The 17,308-nt window shown below is 28.1% G+C and overlaps 1 protein-coding gene across 1 annotated transcript; it reads left to right on the top strand.

The window, feature by feature from the left end:
• Window positions 1–316: 316 nt before the first annotated feature.
• Window positions 317–6,643, top strand: LOC143221633 (solute carrier organic anion transporter family member 4A1-like; the record flags this gene model as incomplete). Its single annotated transcript, XM_076447026.1, has 4 exons — window positions 317–485; window positions 2,908–3,046; window positions 4,474–4,648; window positions 6,541–6,643. Coding segments are annotated over 4 exons (586 nt in total), but the record flags the coding sequence as incomplete, so codon positions are not given.
• Between the last annotated feature and the right edge of the window lie 10,665 nt (window positions 6,644–17,308).

Genomic DNA, 17,308 nt, shown 5'->3' with positions numbered 1-17,308 from the left:
ATCTTTAATACTTCGTTATTATCATAATATCGACTATAATAATAACACAATTACAAAGACCCAGAGAATCGTGGCCACATTCAACTCGCTAACAGCGCATATTCTAAATTAATAACCAACACCACACACTTCACCTAATCTATAGACATTGTCCATCCATGAAAGCAAACATCCGCCTAATCAATCAACCTTAAACGATAATTAGATAGCATCGATTGTTCCATCTCCACAATGGAACCCATTCAGTCCTCTATATTCCATCAACGAGTCGATCAAAAATTCCTCGGACGCCGTAAACCAATTTGATTTCTTTCAGGTATGGTGGTGAACGGTTTCGTGAACGTGGTCATAACCACCATAGAAAGGAGATTCGGTCTGAGGTCCTCGCAAACCGGCCTCATAGCAGGTGGATACGACATAGCTAGTTTCCTTATCCTCGTTCCAGTGAGCTACCTGGGTGGACGCTCGAAAGCATCGAAACCGAGGTACATATATGCGCATACACGTCTCTATGTATATATATACACACGTGCACATACGCCATTGTCCTGCCTATTAATATTAATATCGATATCGGTTCACCCCGACAGTTCTCATAAATATTAATCCTAACGTCAGCCGGTCCAACAGTATCGGCGTTAATCTCCATTTTGTTCCTTCGCTTCGACACTTTCTCACCCTATGCTGCATAGGCTGGATCCTTAATCGATAATTGATAACACTTGGAAGCAGCTAAACAACGTTATTTTCCTCCCGAAGTTGGTACATAGATATTTATGGCCTAGGGATCCCTAGAAAGTTCGCCTGGTTTTCCTAACTAGGGAATAATGATTAGTCTTACGTTAGTTTTCGTAGTTTCGTTAAATTTGTGTTCTAGTTTTTGTTAGTCACTTACTACTCTATTACTACTATCAAGTTACTACTTTTATAAATATTTTATTTCATAATAAAATATTTTATAATAGTTTGTTTCATAATAAAATATTTCATAATAAAATATTTCATAATATATTATTTGAATAAATATATACATTGTGTTAAAAAATAAATTTCTCTTTTAATTGAATATACCTTTTATGTTTTCATATTAGGTCTATTTCGTCTAATTATGTTTTCTATTTTTCTAATTATTATTAGGTTCTTCGAAAAGTCATTTCGTTTTTTCCCAACAGAGGACCTAATTGTATTTTCTCACAATTAGTTTCACACTTCTGCTGCATAAAAAAAAAAGAACGAACTGACTTTCTGAACAATCCACTATATATTAAAAATTCGACTCGTATTTTTTCCACTTTTCATTAATTCGCGAATTTTCACTCTTTGTGCTCGAAGAGTTTTTTTAGTAGTGAACGGTAGTTTTGAATGAAGCTTTTCTTATACCTTTGTATCCTCGCTGATATTTTTAATAGTTAAATAAAGTAAAATAAGAAAGACGCGTGTTTGGTTTGAGTTATTGGATTATTTCACGTATAGTTATTCCTAATATATTTATTAGTATTATTATTTATTACTCTCGAGTGCAAAGGGTAAAAATTTGCGAATTTTATAACACAAAAATAGCAGAAAATGTCGAGTCAAGGGGTCAGAGGAACTTTCTGGGGCATCTATTAAGATATATAGGTCGAAGCTGAAAAGGATTACTTTTTTTTGATAAAGGGTGTGAAAATGTTTGGGTCATAGTGATTTTGACGAGTTTATACCTGTTTGATAAAGGGTGTGAAAATTTTTGGGTCATAGTGATTTTGACGATTTTATACCTGTTTGATAAAGGATGTGAAATTTTTTGGGTCATAGTGAATTTGACGATTTTATTTTTGTTTTATAAAGGGTGTGAAAATGTTTGGGTCATAGTGAATTTGACGATTTTATTTTTGCTTGATAAAAGATGTGATAATTTTTAGGTCATAGTGAATTTGACGATTTTATTTTTGTTTGATAAAGGGTGTGCAAATTTCTAGGTCATAGTGAATTTGGCCATTTTATTTTTGTTTGATAAAGGGTGTGCAAATTTCTAGGTCATAGTGAATTTGACGATTTTATTTTTGTTTGATAAAGGGTGTGCAAATTTCTAGGTCATAGTGAATTTGGCCATTTTATTTTTGTTTGACAAAGGGTGTGATAATTTTTAGGTCATAGTGAATTTGAAGATTTTATTTTTGTTTTATAAAAAGTGTGAAAATTTCTGGGTCATAATGAATTTGACAATTTTATTTTTATTTGATGAAGTATGTGAAAACTTTTGAGTCATAGTGAATTTGACGATATTATTTTTGTTTGATAAAGGGTGTGAAAATTTTTGGGTCATAGTGAATTTAACGATTTTATTTTTGTTTTATAAAAAGCGAGAAAATTTCTGAGTCATAATGAATTTGACAATTTTATTTTTATTTGATAAAGGGTGTGATAATTTTTAGGTCATAGTGAATTTGAAGATTTTATTTTTGTTTTATAAAAAGCGTGAAAATTTCTGGGTCATAATGAATTTGACATTTTTATTTTTATTTGATAAAGTATGTGAAAATTTTTGGGTCATAGTGAATTTGACGATTTTATTTTTGTTTGATAAATGGTGTGAAAATTTCTGGGTCATAGTGAATTTGACGATTTTATTTTTGCTTGATAAAGGGTGTGAAAAATTTTGGGTTGTAGTGAATTTGACGATTTTATTTCTGTTCTATAAAGAATATGATAATTCTTGGGTCATAGTGAATTTGACGATTTTATTTTTGTTCTATAAAGAATATTATAATTTTTAGGTCATAGTGAATTTGACGATTTTATTTTTGTTTGATAAAGGGTGTGAAAATTTTGGGTCGTAGTGAATTTGGCGATTTTATTTTTGTTCTATGAAAAATATGATAATTTTTGGGTCATAGTGAATTTGACGATTTTATTTTTGCTTGCTAGGTACATAGGCATAGGTGTTCTAGTCTTAGGCTTAGGAAGTCTGCTCTTCGCGTCTCCCCACTATATTGCTGGACCATACAGAGGGGGCCAGCAGTCGGAGAACATATGCCAGAGGGTGACAAACACATCGTCTCGTTCGGTAAGTAATTTCAATTTTTAAATATTTTTTACTTTTATAGATTTAATAAAAATCGAATTTTTAAAAATGTGATTTGTTCGTCTGTTAATTCAATAATTTTCTACCTTTAAAAAAATGTAAAAATTCAATTGTGGGTTAATAACCTTCGTGCTTTATAATTGAGTGTTATTGACAGTGGAATATGCACGAAAATTTTCCTATATTAATTTTTAATGACAACAGAATGGTGTAAATTCCACACCATGCAAATATAACATAAACCAGTAATACTAATAATATTAGTAATTAGTAGTATACCTTAACTTTTTGCACTCCTATGTTACACACTTAAAAATTACAAAATACAACAATAGCGTAAGTAAAACTAACATTCATTTCCACTTTGCTTCTTTTTTTATTTATTTAAATTACCCTATCTTTAATCGAAGTAAATTTCAAACAAAACGCATGAAAGCGTTGGTAGCTTTTGATAACAAAATTAAAATATAATTCGGAGTGCAAAGGGTTAATATTAATTTGCAAAACAGTTTACAACCATGTGAAATTCCACCAATATTCTAAATATTATACTACTACACTAATAATATATATTATTAACCCATTTGCATCACGAAGAAAAGTCAAAAATTCGTTGTTATTACCAAAATTTTGTTTTACTGTATTTAAATTTCAATGAAAGTGTTACAAAATATGAAAAATAAAATCGACATTGCATAAATAAAGAATTTTTACTTCATTATAGATTTACAAAAATAAATGGAATGGAATCTAATTATTTTGCACAACGTGATAATATTTGAAGTGATCGAGTCATAATGCCACATGGCAATTATTGCATTGATAAAATGTATCTTTTCTTTTTATCTTTGATAAACAAACTACACAGCGTCAGCGAGCTTTCTTCGATGAAGCCATTTCGATCAGGATTGGAAAATGTTGGCCGGTAAATTTTCCTGGTAATAATGGACATGGTGTAACCATTTTTTCTTTTTTTGGTGTATTTAGTTTAGTTATATTTTTTTCAAGTATTTTTTCCGCTAATTTTTGTTTGAAAACGCTCTGTCCTTATAAATTGTAAAATGCACATATATGCGCTTATGATGCAAATGGGTTAAATAATAAATAAAATCGCACTGAAGAAAATAATAGGCATAGGAATAAATTTCGAAAAATTAGTCTTCTAATTCTAAAAATATCAAAGATCATCCTAAGAAACGAATATTCGGTTGAGAAAAGTAATGAGAGACTATTAGGTTTCTCATCAAATTTTCGCGAAGAATCTTGAATATTTTAAAACGAAAGGTCAAACGCATAGGAGATTCTGTCATTTATAGCACATGTCCCGATTTTCTAATTAAATTGCTCCCATTCCATAAATTGCTCCAAATTAAATTATTCCCATTTGATTGTCCATCTTCGTCATGTAGCTATCCTGCAACGGGTCTCCGGGCCAAGTGGATCAGGAACCATATAGCGGGTTGTACTTAACTATCTTCCTCATGGCTCAACTTCTGCACGGCGCTGGCTCCGCACCCTTTTACACCCTCGGAGTTACCTTCATAGACGAGAACGTGTCGAAAAAGATGTCCTCTGTGTATGTAGGTAAGAAACTAAAGTTTACTTTTACTTTTCCGCGTCGCGGAAACTTCTGCTATGGGAATGGAGTTTAAACGCGAAAGATGAGAATCTCGGAGTGAGGTCAAATCGAATTAAATTAAATACTTCGCGGTGAAATCTTTGTTTGGGTATTATTGTATTTTATTGTAACACTAGGAATCTTGTGTTTGAAATTTTTAGTATTGCTGGGGAGTGAGATTAAGTACCACTTTGGTACCATTTTTGGTATTATTTTTGGTACTATTTAAAGCATTTTGAATATTATAATTAATATTACTAGAATATTAGTATTAGAGTAAATTTTGAATATTACTATTCCAATGGTTAATAAGTGTCTTGTGTTTGAAACTTTTAGTATTGTTGGGGAGTGAGGTTTGGTATGATTTTGGTACCATTTTTGGTATTATTTTAGGTGCCACTTTTGATACTATTTTAGGTGTCATTTTCGATACTATTTTAGGTGCCAATTTTTAGTATTATTTTTTATACTATTTTAAGTACCATTTTTGGTACTATTTTAGGTACCATTTTTTGGTATTATATTTGTTATTATTTTAAGTACCATTTTTTATACTATTTTAAATGCCATTTTTGGTATTATTTTAGGTGTCATTTTTTATATTATTTTAGGTGTCATTTTTTATATTATTTTAAGTATCATTTTTTATACTATTTTAGGTACTATTTAAAACGTTTTGAGTATTATAATTAATATTACTAGAATACTAGTATTTGAGTAAATTTTGAATATTACTATTCCAATGGTTAATAAGTGTCTTGTGTTTGAAACTTTTAGTATTGTTGGGGAGTGAGATTTGGTATGATTTTGGTACCATTTTTAATATTATTTTTTATATTATTTTAAGTACCATTTTTGGTACTATTTTAGGTACCATTTTTTGGTATTATTTTTTATATTATTTTCAGTACCATTTTTTATACTATTTTAAATGCCATTTTTGGTATTATTTTAGGTGTCATTTTTTATATTATTTTAGGTGTCATTTTTTATATTATTTTAAGTATCATTTTTTATACTATTTTAGGTACTATTTAAAACGTTTTGAGTATTATAATTAATATTACTAGAATATTAGTATTAGAGTAAATGTCGAATATTACTATTCCAGTGATTAATAAGTATTTTGTATTTGAAATTTTTAGTATTGCTGGGAAGTGAGATTAAGTACCACTTTGGTACCATTTTTGGTATTATTTTGGATACTATTTAAAACGTTTTGAATATTATAATTAATATTACTAGAATATTAGTATTAGAGTAAATTTTGAATATTTCTATTCCAATGGTTAATAAGTATTATGTATTTGAAATTTTTAGTATTGGTAGGAAATGAGGTTAAGTACCACTTTGGTACCATTTTTGGTATTATTTTAGGTACTATTTAAAACGTTATCAGTATTATAATTAATATTACTAGAATATTAGTATTAGAGTAAATTTTGAATATTTCTATTCAAATGGTTAATAAATACCTTGTGTTTGAAATTTTTAGTATTGTTGGGGAGCGAGGTTAGATACCATTTTGGTACCATTTTTGGTATTATTTTAGATACTATTTAAAACATTTTGAATATTACAATTAATATTACTAGAATATTCCAGTAACTAAAATGAAAAGCGCTAGTTCATCTATCTAAACAGCATTTTAAACGAGTGCTACTTTAAAATTTAGTTATCGATTTAATTCAGAGAAATGTGATATCATACGTTCAAAAATTTAAGAACCGCGGTAATAGAGTTTACTGTAAAAAATAAATAACGAAAAATTGCAGCTGGAAATTAATGCGAGGCATGAAAATTCCTTTCCGGGATTCTTAGAATGAAATTAAAAGGTTGAATACTTTGTTCTGTCCAGGAATTTTCTACACAATGGCCATAATAGGACCTGCGTTAGGGTACGTGGTCGGAGGTGAATTGTTGAAGCTGTACACAGATTTTATCACCGTGGATCCGTCAGAGTGAGTCTGAATACAAATGTTCACAGTTGCACTAACGCTATGCATGGAATGTCTCTAAAAGTAGCTTAGAAATGATTTCGTGGAACGAGATTTAACGAAACTCGACAATTTTTTCGGATAGACGCACATCGATGGTAGGAAAAATATTTTCGAATATAAATCCAGAATTTTTATACGAATTCTTCAACGCATAGAGATTTTTAAGAATAAACAAACACCATAACTAATTCAAAATCGAGTGAAATTCCAAATGCACAAATTTATTATATCTCGGAAAACCGAAGACTAAATGAAAGATGATAAATTAATAATAATTTCGATAGTTTCGAATTATTAATTGAATCATTATAACTTCAATCTCACTATAATATTTTACGTAATTACAATGACTATACGAATTTCAAAAGGATAATACAGGATAAAATATTACTTCCTGTTAGAAAATATTACTTTTCACGAAAATGATACAGAGTTATAGTTAGATAATTCTTTTTACAATTGAAGAATTTTTAAATAGCATTTTTGGAAATTATAGTAACATATTAATGACACATTTATGTTATATTGTATCGTAATATCGTTATATACAATTTTATCGTTAATATTATATCAGGATATACGTAGATGAACAAAGTGCTGCATAAGTAAATACTAATAAATCACGCAACGTCACACGCGATAATCTGTAAACACGAATTTTCCATATCAAAACTCGTTTAAAACTGACGCAAACAAAAATCTCCCCAGGGTCGCTTAAATACCATACGTCGCTAAATATCAACCCCGTATTAACTCATAAAAACAACCCCAACCGAGCAACCTATCTACCACAGCCATATTTTCACGCCACAGAAAGTACTAACGACATTCTCTATCGCAAATCTGCATCTTCTAAATATACAGTCAACAGCAAAAACGTTCGTGTACACGTGCAATTTAACCTGCATAAAAAGATTCTTAGTAAATCTCATAGAACACGCCTTAACATAACCTAGAATATAATGCACGACATTACATTTATGCAGCATAACGTATAACACAACCTATAGCAACTTATAACATTATATTTGTGAAACATAATCTGTGATATAACCTACACCAATATAAAACATTATATACGTACATAACCTATAACATAACCTATAGTAACCTATAACATTATATTTGTAAAACATAACCTATGATATAATCTACACCAATATAAAACATTACATACGTGTATAACCTATAATATAACCTATAACATTATATTTATAAAACATAATCTATGATATAACCAACACCAATATAAAACATTATATACGTATATAACCTATAATATAACCTCTAACATAACCTATAGTAACCTATAAAATTATATTTGTAAAACATAATCTATGATATAACCTACACCAATATAGAACATTATATACGTACATAACCTATAATATAACCTATAACAGAACCTATAGTAACCTATAACATTATATTTGTAAAACATAACCTATACTATTATCTACTGCAATATAGAACATTATATACGTACATAACCTATAATATAACCTATAACATAACCTATAGTAACCTATAACATTATATTTGTAAAACATAACCTATACTATCATCTACTGCAATATAGAACATTATATACGTACATAACCTATAATATAACCTATAACATGACCTATAGTAACCTATAACATTATATTTGTAAAACATAACCTATACTATCACCTACAGCAATATATAACATTATATACGTACATAACCTATAACATAACCTATACTATCACCTACAGCAATATAGAATATTATATACGCGCATAACCCATAACATAACCTATTGTAACCTATAACATTATATTTGTAAAACATAACCTATAACATAACTTACAATGATATAGAATATTTTATATGAACATAACCTATAACATAAACTACGATGATATAAAACATTATATATGTATATAACCTATAACATAACCTACAATAAGACTATACACAGCAGCAGTACTATACAATGATCTATGCAACAATTTTGAACGTTAATACAGGGTGTCATATAAATAGCGATAAAAGCGAAAAGGTGGTGATTCTATTATATTTGAAAAATTTAATAAAAAATATAGAATAAACTTTTTTTATTTGAAGCTTCATTTCGAGTAAAATTGATTTTGAATAGCCACTTGATTTTTGTTCTTTGCACTCGCAAACTTTTTTGCTATAAAGAAGCTTTTCTTATATTTCTATAAGCTTGGTGATATCTTTTACGTCAAAATATGGACAGAAATTTATTTAGAAATATATTATTTATAAATTTAAATATATATGAATATATTATTTAGAAATTTGCGTTTGGAATGAACGAAATTATTTTACTTTGATATTTAAATATAGTTATTGTCGTTTATTAAAACGAATGGTGACTGAGAGTCGTCTCTCGAGTGCAAAAAGTTAGATTTCAATTGTAGATTACTATATTTAGCTAACGTAGCTTTGGAAAGTCCGATTTTGCATATTTCCAATTTTTATTGGAATTTAAAGTGACACGTGTGAAATAAAGATGTGTCTGCGCGAATATAGATAAATTTATTGAAAATTTTAAACGTTTCTTAACAAAATCAATTTCATCGTCTGATTACATAAAAATAGCTAAAAACAGTAGAGACACGTGTCTGAAAATATTAGTAAAATATAGTACAGAATATAAAACAGAACGTAGTAAAGAAGATATCACATAAAATAAATTAAGAAATAAATTGCAAAATGAATTTCAACGCGAATTTGCGAAAGATATACAAAATATGTTATAATATATATCACAAAATAAAACACGAAGTAAATTACAAGACAATGTAGACGAGTTTATTGACAGAGTAAAGCTTTGCGTAGCTCTTAGCTTGGCATCGTTTGTCAGTGATAGATTATTTTGCAAAATATATAGATACTTTGAATAATATTCATGGAAGCAAGAATCGTAAATCGAAACATTCATCTTCGACAAACGATGTCAATTACCAGGTCTCACCACGTGGAGGTGGCTACGCATTCGAGATCCGTGCCTAAAAACAATAGAAAAATATAGTGCATAGATTGATACGAAACATAGTAGAATATATAATACAATATAAATAAGAAAATAAATTCCAATGTAAATTTTATAATATTGGGTTGTTCGGAAAGTCACTTCGTTCTTTTGTTTTCTTTTTTTTTATGCGATTCAAGTGTGAAGCTGGCTGTGAAAAAATACAATTAGATCCTTTGTTCAGAAAAAAACGAAATGACTTTCCGAACGACATATATAATGGTATGTTTTGCATTAATTAATAACGAGACGAAAATGAAAGTTGAGAAGAATTGGTAGTTATTTAATTATCGTGATATGAAATAAGATATAACTTTTTCAATACAATGCTCTTATGGCATTTTAAGTGTCGTAACAATAGTGGAAAAAAGCATCAGACTTGCCTTAGAAAGCACTATGTTTTTCGCGATTGTGGTCTATTTAATTTTATATCAAAAGACGATAAAGTTTGAATTCCCGATCACTATAAATCGAATTTTAAGGAATACAATATCCATAATATGCACAGTATTTATATATGGACAATAATACAGCGCAAAAATAAAGAATTCTTGCAATATATAATACATATAAAATAAAACACTGTATCGAGCATTGTGATAGAAGTAATACTAAAAATAATATAAAAGATACTTGTTCCTTCTTGCTGAAAATCCTAACTAAAAATCGGGGATAGTGACACTTTTTTTTTTAAATCGAGGTTACCCTACTTTTCATGTCCAGAAACAAGTATGCATTAATAAAAAAAGGAAACAAGATAAAAAAATACGAGTAATTCCAAAATCAAAGCTACACCTTTAACAATTTCAAAAGAATCCAACTGTTACTTTGATTCTGAAAGCTATTCTAAACGGAATTCATTTTTTCACTTGACAATGAACGAAATAAACAACTAAAAATTTTTAAATTTCTATTCTAAATAGAAATTACAATTTTATTTTTATTAGAATATTAGAATATTATTTTATTAATTAATTTTGTTAGACGAAATTGTAATACGCGATATATAAAAACCATAGCTTGATCCAACAAATATATCGCAGAAATATATTAGGTCGTTCGGAAAATCATTTCGTTTTTCCAATTTAGGAGAAATTGTATTTGTTCACATTTCAGCCACATAAAAAAAAAAAAAAAAAACGAAATGACTTTCCGAATGATCCAATATATTGCACGAGTGTTATTGTATATTAATACATTAGCACTCGTGGTTACTATGCTCGCTATAAAAATAATAAAATTATAAAGTCACTCATGTCGTTTCGGAAAATGTGTTCTGTGACATGACGAGTAATCGTAAACATGCGACTTACCTTTCATGTCGAAGCAGCTCTGGATTGACGTTGTTTTTGTTCTTATCAGCGTTACTAGGTTTTTTTCAAGCTACATCGTCAATTCAGCGATGTCAACATCGCTTGTAATACGTTCTTCTTTTCTTGGAACACTTTTAAAACACACTCGCGATATCGTGAACGCGTTCGAACTTGTTTCGACCGGTATCGGGAAAAAATATCGCGTGCGAACCGATTCGAGAGTAACAGATTTAGTAAAAATATGGTAATAATTTATTTGTGACAAAAATATTTGATATCCACTAACACCAATGTAATTAAAATGTTTATTTTGTTATTAAATGGATGATTATAAATAATAAATGAACGAAATAATTAAACGAAGTATTAAAAATTAAAAATAAATAAGATGAATGAAACAGATTAAATAAATCAATTAGATAAAATAACATGAAATAGATGAATTAGATAAATTGAATAAACTATTGAAAGTTAAATCTATATAAACCAAATTAAATAAGTAATTGAAAGTGAATAATACATAAGTAAATAATTAAAGGAGAACACTAAAGAAAAATAATTGAATAAATAATAAAAAATAAAAAATTAATTAATTAATTAATTAAATAATTGAAACAGAATAATAAATGAATTAATGAAATTAATTAATTAAAGGAGAATAATAAATAAATAAATTAAATAAATAATTAAAAATTAAAAATAAAGAAAAATAATTGAATAAATAATTTAAAATAAAAAATTAATTAATTAATTAAGTAAATAATTAAAACAGAATAATAAATTAATTAATGAAATAAATAATTAAAGGGGAATGCTAAATTAATTAAGTAATTAAATAAATAATTAAAGGAGAATAATAAATAAATAAATAAAATAAATAATTAAAAATTAAAAATGAAGAAATTAATTAAATAAATTATTAAAGGAGAATAATATATTAATAAATTAAATAAATAATTAAAGGAGAATAATAAATTATTTAATTAAATAAATAATTAAAGGGGAATAGTTAACAAATTAATTAAATAAATAATTAAAAGATAAGCATAAAGAAATAAATTAAATAGATAATTAGAAATTAGGCATAAATTAGTAAATTAAATAAAGTATTAATATTTAAGCATAGATGAATAAATTAAATGAATTATTAAAAGTGAAAAATAAATAAGTTAGTTTAGACGGTTCAAGTTCCGAAGTACACGTCATGACGACCGAGGAGCAACTGATTGTCAACGGTGACCTCAGGTGTCTCTAAAGGCCGAGGTCAAACGAAGACTCACGAGTTCAACCGATTTCCAAAGATTCCCGACCTTTTAATATATAATAGTTATTACATAATTTATCGCAAATATATGCTTCGTATAATTTTCAATAATAATCTATACGGTAATTTACATATACATAATCATATTTTCATATACATATCCCATTCACTTCTTCGTAACAATAGTTTTTAATCTATAAACATTTAAAACAATCATAAAACTAAAAAAAAAGCGAATAAAGTCTAGAAACGATACTAAACAAAGAGATCTTACATACTATACCTATTACCCATCCTAAAATAAGCTAAAATTCACATTTTTAACAAATTCTACGAATTTATAAACTTACATATATATTATCTAATAATTCCTTCACGAATGTATAAAATATAATTATTTATATGTATTTATATAATTTCATACTATAATGTATTTATGTAATTTCATACTAACTTTTTATTTTTTAATTTTAATAATTCTTTCATACGAAGTTATAAACTTACATGTATATTATACATCTAATAATTCCTTCACGAATGTATGAAATATAATTGTTTACATGTATTTATATAATTGCATACTATAATGTATTTATATAATTTTATACTAACATATTTATTTTTCACTTTTAATAATTCTTTTATACGAAGTTATAAACTTACGTATATATTATACATCTAATAATTCCTTCACGAATCTATGAAATATAATTATTTACATGTATTTATATAATTGTATACTATAACGTATTTATATAATTTTATACTAACATATTTATTTTTCACTTTTAATAATTTTTTTATACGAATTTATAAACTTACGTATATATTATACATCTAATAATTCTTCCACACCTTTTTGTTTGTGTAAAGAATTTCGAAAAAGTATGTTCAAAGAAAGTGTTCACTCTAAATTTTGTAACTAAATACACAGTGGGCCAGAATTCGTAATTTTTTAATTTCAGTACCTATGACCCATCTATCTAAACCCAAGTTAAATCCACACGTATTCGATAAACATTCAATATCGATATTTATGAAACCGAAGATTCAATCTAAGAAATTTTATTTCATATTTTATATCCATTTTTTACAACCACTTGTATCATCAAATACATCCAACCCTGTATATCTATAACCTAATACCGATATCGATAATAATCCAATCAATAACGATCGATTTCGACGTTAAACCGATATCCGTGACAGTCGACTTCGATAATAACCGATTTCATCATCGCCATAACATCACTATCGCGACAATGATTTCATCATAATTACACCGATAATAAATCCCCGCTTACTAATCCAAATATTTTCCCAACTACTACGACCAACCGGAAGCTTGCATTTTCCCGGAGGAATCGAAGAAAATCGCGTGTAAAAAGAAGAAAGAAGATTATCCATCTCGCGATCTTAAACGGTCCGGGAAGCATTAAAGCTGCTCGAAAGACAGATTCTCGCGATTCGATGGAAGAATTACGAGGAACGAAATGGCTGGAAAGTTGTCCGCGTTGATTATGCGTTTCACGGCGGGTAAAGGGGTTCATAGTGGTCGGATGCCGATGGGGAATGACACGTAATGGGTGCACCATCGGAATTTGTCGCCGCTCGTGTCGCCACGCGTTAAACGCGTTTCCCACTTTTTCAACAGGGTAGAATGGTGGGGGTGCGTTTAGCAGCGCGTCAAGGCAACTTTATTAAATTCTCCCGAGGATTTATCGGCTGTTTGCACCGGTCCGACAATACGCGAGACTGCTTCTCGTCGTATGTTAGTACCAACGATCACTTCGCCATCTATCGCGGCAAATTTCCAATGTTAACCCTTTAAACTTAGTGATTTTTTCGTTACGGGAAAAAATTCGAAGATCTTTTACCATAAAGTTAACGATATTTTAAAACGGTAAATAAGAAATCCTATGAAAATTAAGACACGGAATTATTAGGTTGGTGCATATGAAATGTTGGACTTTTTACATGAGAATGTTTGTCTTACTGTTTTTGTTATACTTTTGGTTTTGGCATAACCTCGTTTATAGTCGTACTGTCCATTGTCAGAGTCACATTTCATATCTTCCGGTCAAAATTTATGAAAATCAGAAATCTTTGGAAATGTAGCTTTCGGATTAAACTTTCGTTAAAATCGGAATTCTTTCGAAATATTTCTTTCGATCAAAATTTTATTAAAATCAGAAATCTTTGGAAATGTATCTTTCGGGTTAAACTTTCGTCAAAATCGGAATTCTTTAGAAATATATCTTCGGATATAAATTTTATTCGAAACGAAATTCTTTCAAAATCTATCTTCGGAGCAACCTTTATTAAAATTAGAACTTTTTGGAAATATAGCTTGCGAATTAAACCTTAAGTAATACCGGAATTTTTTAGAAATATAGTTTCCGGATCAAACCTTGATTAAAGAATCGTAATTTATTGGAAATATAGCTTCGGATCAAAAACTTCCATTAAAATCGGAATTCTTTCGAAATATATCTTCCGATCAAAATTTTATTGAAATCAGAAATCTTTGGAAATGTAGCTTTCGGGTTAAACTTTCGTTAAAACCGGAATTCTTTAGAAATATATCTTCGGATATAAATTTTATTCGAAATCAAATTCTTTCGAAATCTATCTTCGGAGCAACCTTTATTAAAATTAGAACTTTTTGGAAATATAGCTTGCGAATTAAACTTTAAGTAAAACCGGATTTTTTTAGAAATATAGTTTCCAGATCAAACCTTGACTAAAGAATCGTAATTTATTGGAAATATAGCTTCGGATCAAAAACTTCCACTAAAATCGGAATTCTTTCGAAATATTTCTTCCGATTAAAATTTTATCAAATCAGAAACCTTTGGAAATGTAGCTTTCGGGTTAAACTTTCGTTAAAATCGGAATTCTTTAGAAATATATCTTCGGATAAAATTTTATTCGAAACGAAATTCTTTCGAAATCTATCTTCGAAGTAACCTTTATTAAAATTAGACTATTTTGGAAATATAGCTTTCGAATCAAACTTCCATTAAAACTGAAATTCTTTAGAAATATATCTTCGGATATAAATTTTATTTGAAACGAAATTCTTTCGAAATTTATCTTCGGATCAACCTTTATTAAAATTAGAATTTTTTAGAAATATAGCTTTCGAATCAAACTTCCATTAAAACTGGAATTCTTTAGAAATATAGCTTCCGAATTAAACCTTAAGTAAAACCGGAATTTTTTAAAATATAGCTTCCGGATCAAACCATCACTAAAGAATCGTAATTCATTGGAAATATAGCTTCGGATCAAAAATTTCCACTAAAATCGGAATTCTTTCGAAATATATCTTCCGATCAAAATTTTATTAAAATCAGAAATCTTTAGAAATGTAGCTTTCGGGTTTAACTTTCGTTAAAATCGGAATTCTTTAGAAAAATATCTTCGGATAAAAATTTTATTCGAAATGAAATTCTTTCGAAATCTATCTTCGGATTAACCTTTTATTAAACTCAGAATATTTTAGAAATGTAGCTTTCGAATCAAACTTCCATTAAAACTCGAATTCTTTAGAAATATAGCTTCCGAATTAAACCTTAAGTAAAACCGGATTTTTTTAGAAATATAGTTTCCGGATCAAACCTTCACTAAAGAATCGTAATTCATTGGAAATATAGCTTTGGATCAAAAGCTTCCATTAAAATCGGAATTCTTTCGAAATATATCTTCCGGTTAAAATTTTATTAAAATCAGAAATCTTTAGAAATGTAGCTTTCGGGTTAAACTTTCGTTAAAATCGGAATTCTTTAGAAAAATATCTTCGGATAAAAATTTTATTCGAAATGAAATTCTTTCGAAATCTATCTTCGGATCAATCTTTATTGAAATTAATATTTTTTGGAATATAGCTTTCGAATAAAACTTCTATTAAAACTTAATTAAATAATTATTTACAATGCTTCCAAATATTTTATGAAACCGCAAAATGAGTAATGATAATTTGTAATTCTTTAAGTTTCTAAGACGTTACTTTTCAATTTTCGGGATCAGAAATAACGTGGACAAGAAAAATTGACGACTTATGATATGAAAATTCGTGCTATAGTGAAACGAATTTCCAATAACAAACAATAAAATTTAGACTGTTAAACCATATATGTGCCCATAATTATGAAAGTGGTCTAAGTCAGATATTTCTTGTTTCGAGATATTTAATGAATTGCGTTTGCATAAATTAAAAAATATTTTTACATTTTTATTTAGAATTTAACTGGTCTTGATTTATGGAAATTTATTACGAATATGAAATTTTGTGTGAATTTCATACGAAAATGTTGTTTTTAAAGTTTAAATTGACTTAGACCATTTTCAAAATTAACTGAATGTTCTATAAATGATTTAAATCAATAAAGAACTATGAGTTTTATTTGAAACGATAAACTTAATGAAATAATTCATGAACTTTTATCAATGATTCTAAAAAAGCGATGCATTTTTATTATTCGAGTTTTTAAGATTTTCAAAATGTTCCTGAAAAATTGGAGGAATGTATGGTAGTAAACACATAATATCTTTAAGTTTTTCTTCCGATACTGGTCTAGTGATGGTGTGTAAAGGAAGTAGCTTAATATTTCCGTATATTTTGGGTCTTCCTCTTTTAGGGGAAAGATCCAAAACGTGGAATTCAGGAGCATCTAAAGTAGTTTTATAGAACATTTTATATGGTTCATTTTTCACGAATCTCATCCATTGTATTTGCAGCCAAGAGACAGATTCGCCCACGATATTTTTTCCCCTTCTCGTTATCGACTCTTCTAGTGATTTCTAGTGATTTCGTTGAAATAAAATCGGTCTGTAACATTCGTTTTATGGAAAAATGTATTTCTTCTTCTACACTTTTCTATCAGTTCATAATAATACTCAGGGTTGTACAAGTAATTTGCTTTATTTATTTTCATTTCTATCAACCCAAAATCACGATCATTCGGTAAAAAAGAATGACCCGATACCAAAAATTTCTGACTTAGACCACTTTCATAATT

Source organism: Lasioglossum baleicum, unplaced genomic scaffold (genome assembly GCF_051020765.1).
Source record: "Lasioglossum baleicum unplaced genomic scaffold, iyLasBale1 scaffold2844, whole genome shotgun sequence".
Classification (NCBI taxonomy): Eukaryota; Metazoa; Arthropoda; class Insecta; order Hymenoptera; family Halictidae; genus Lasioglossum; species Lasioglossum baleicum.
This window is presented reverse-complemented; position numbering and strand designations above follow the sequence as displayed.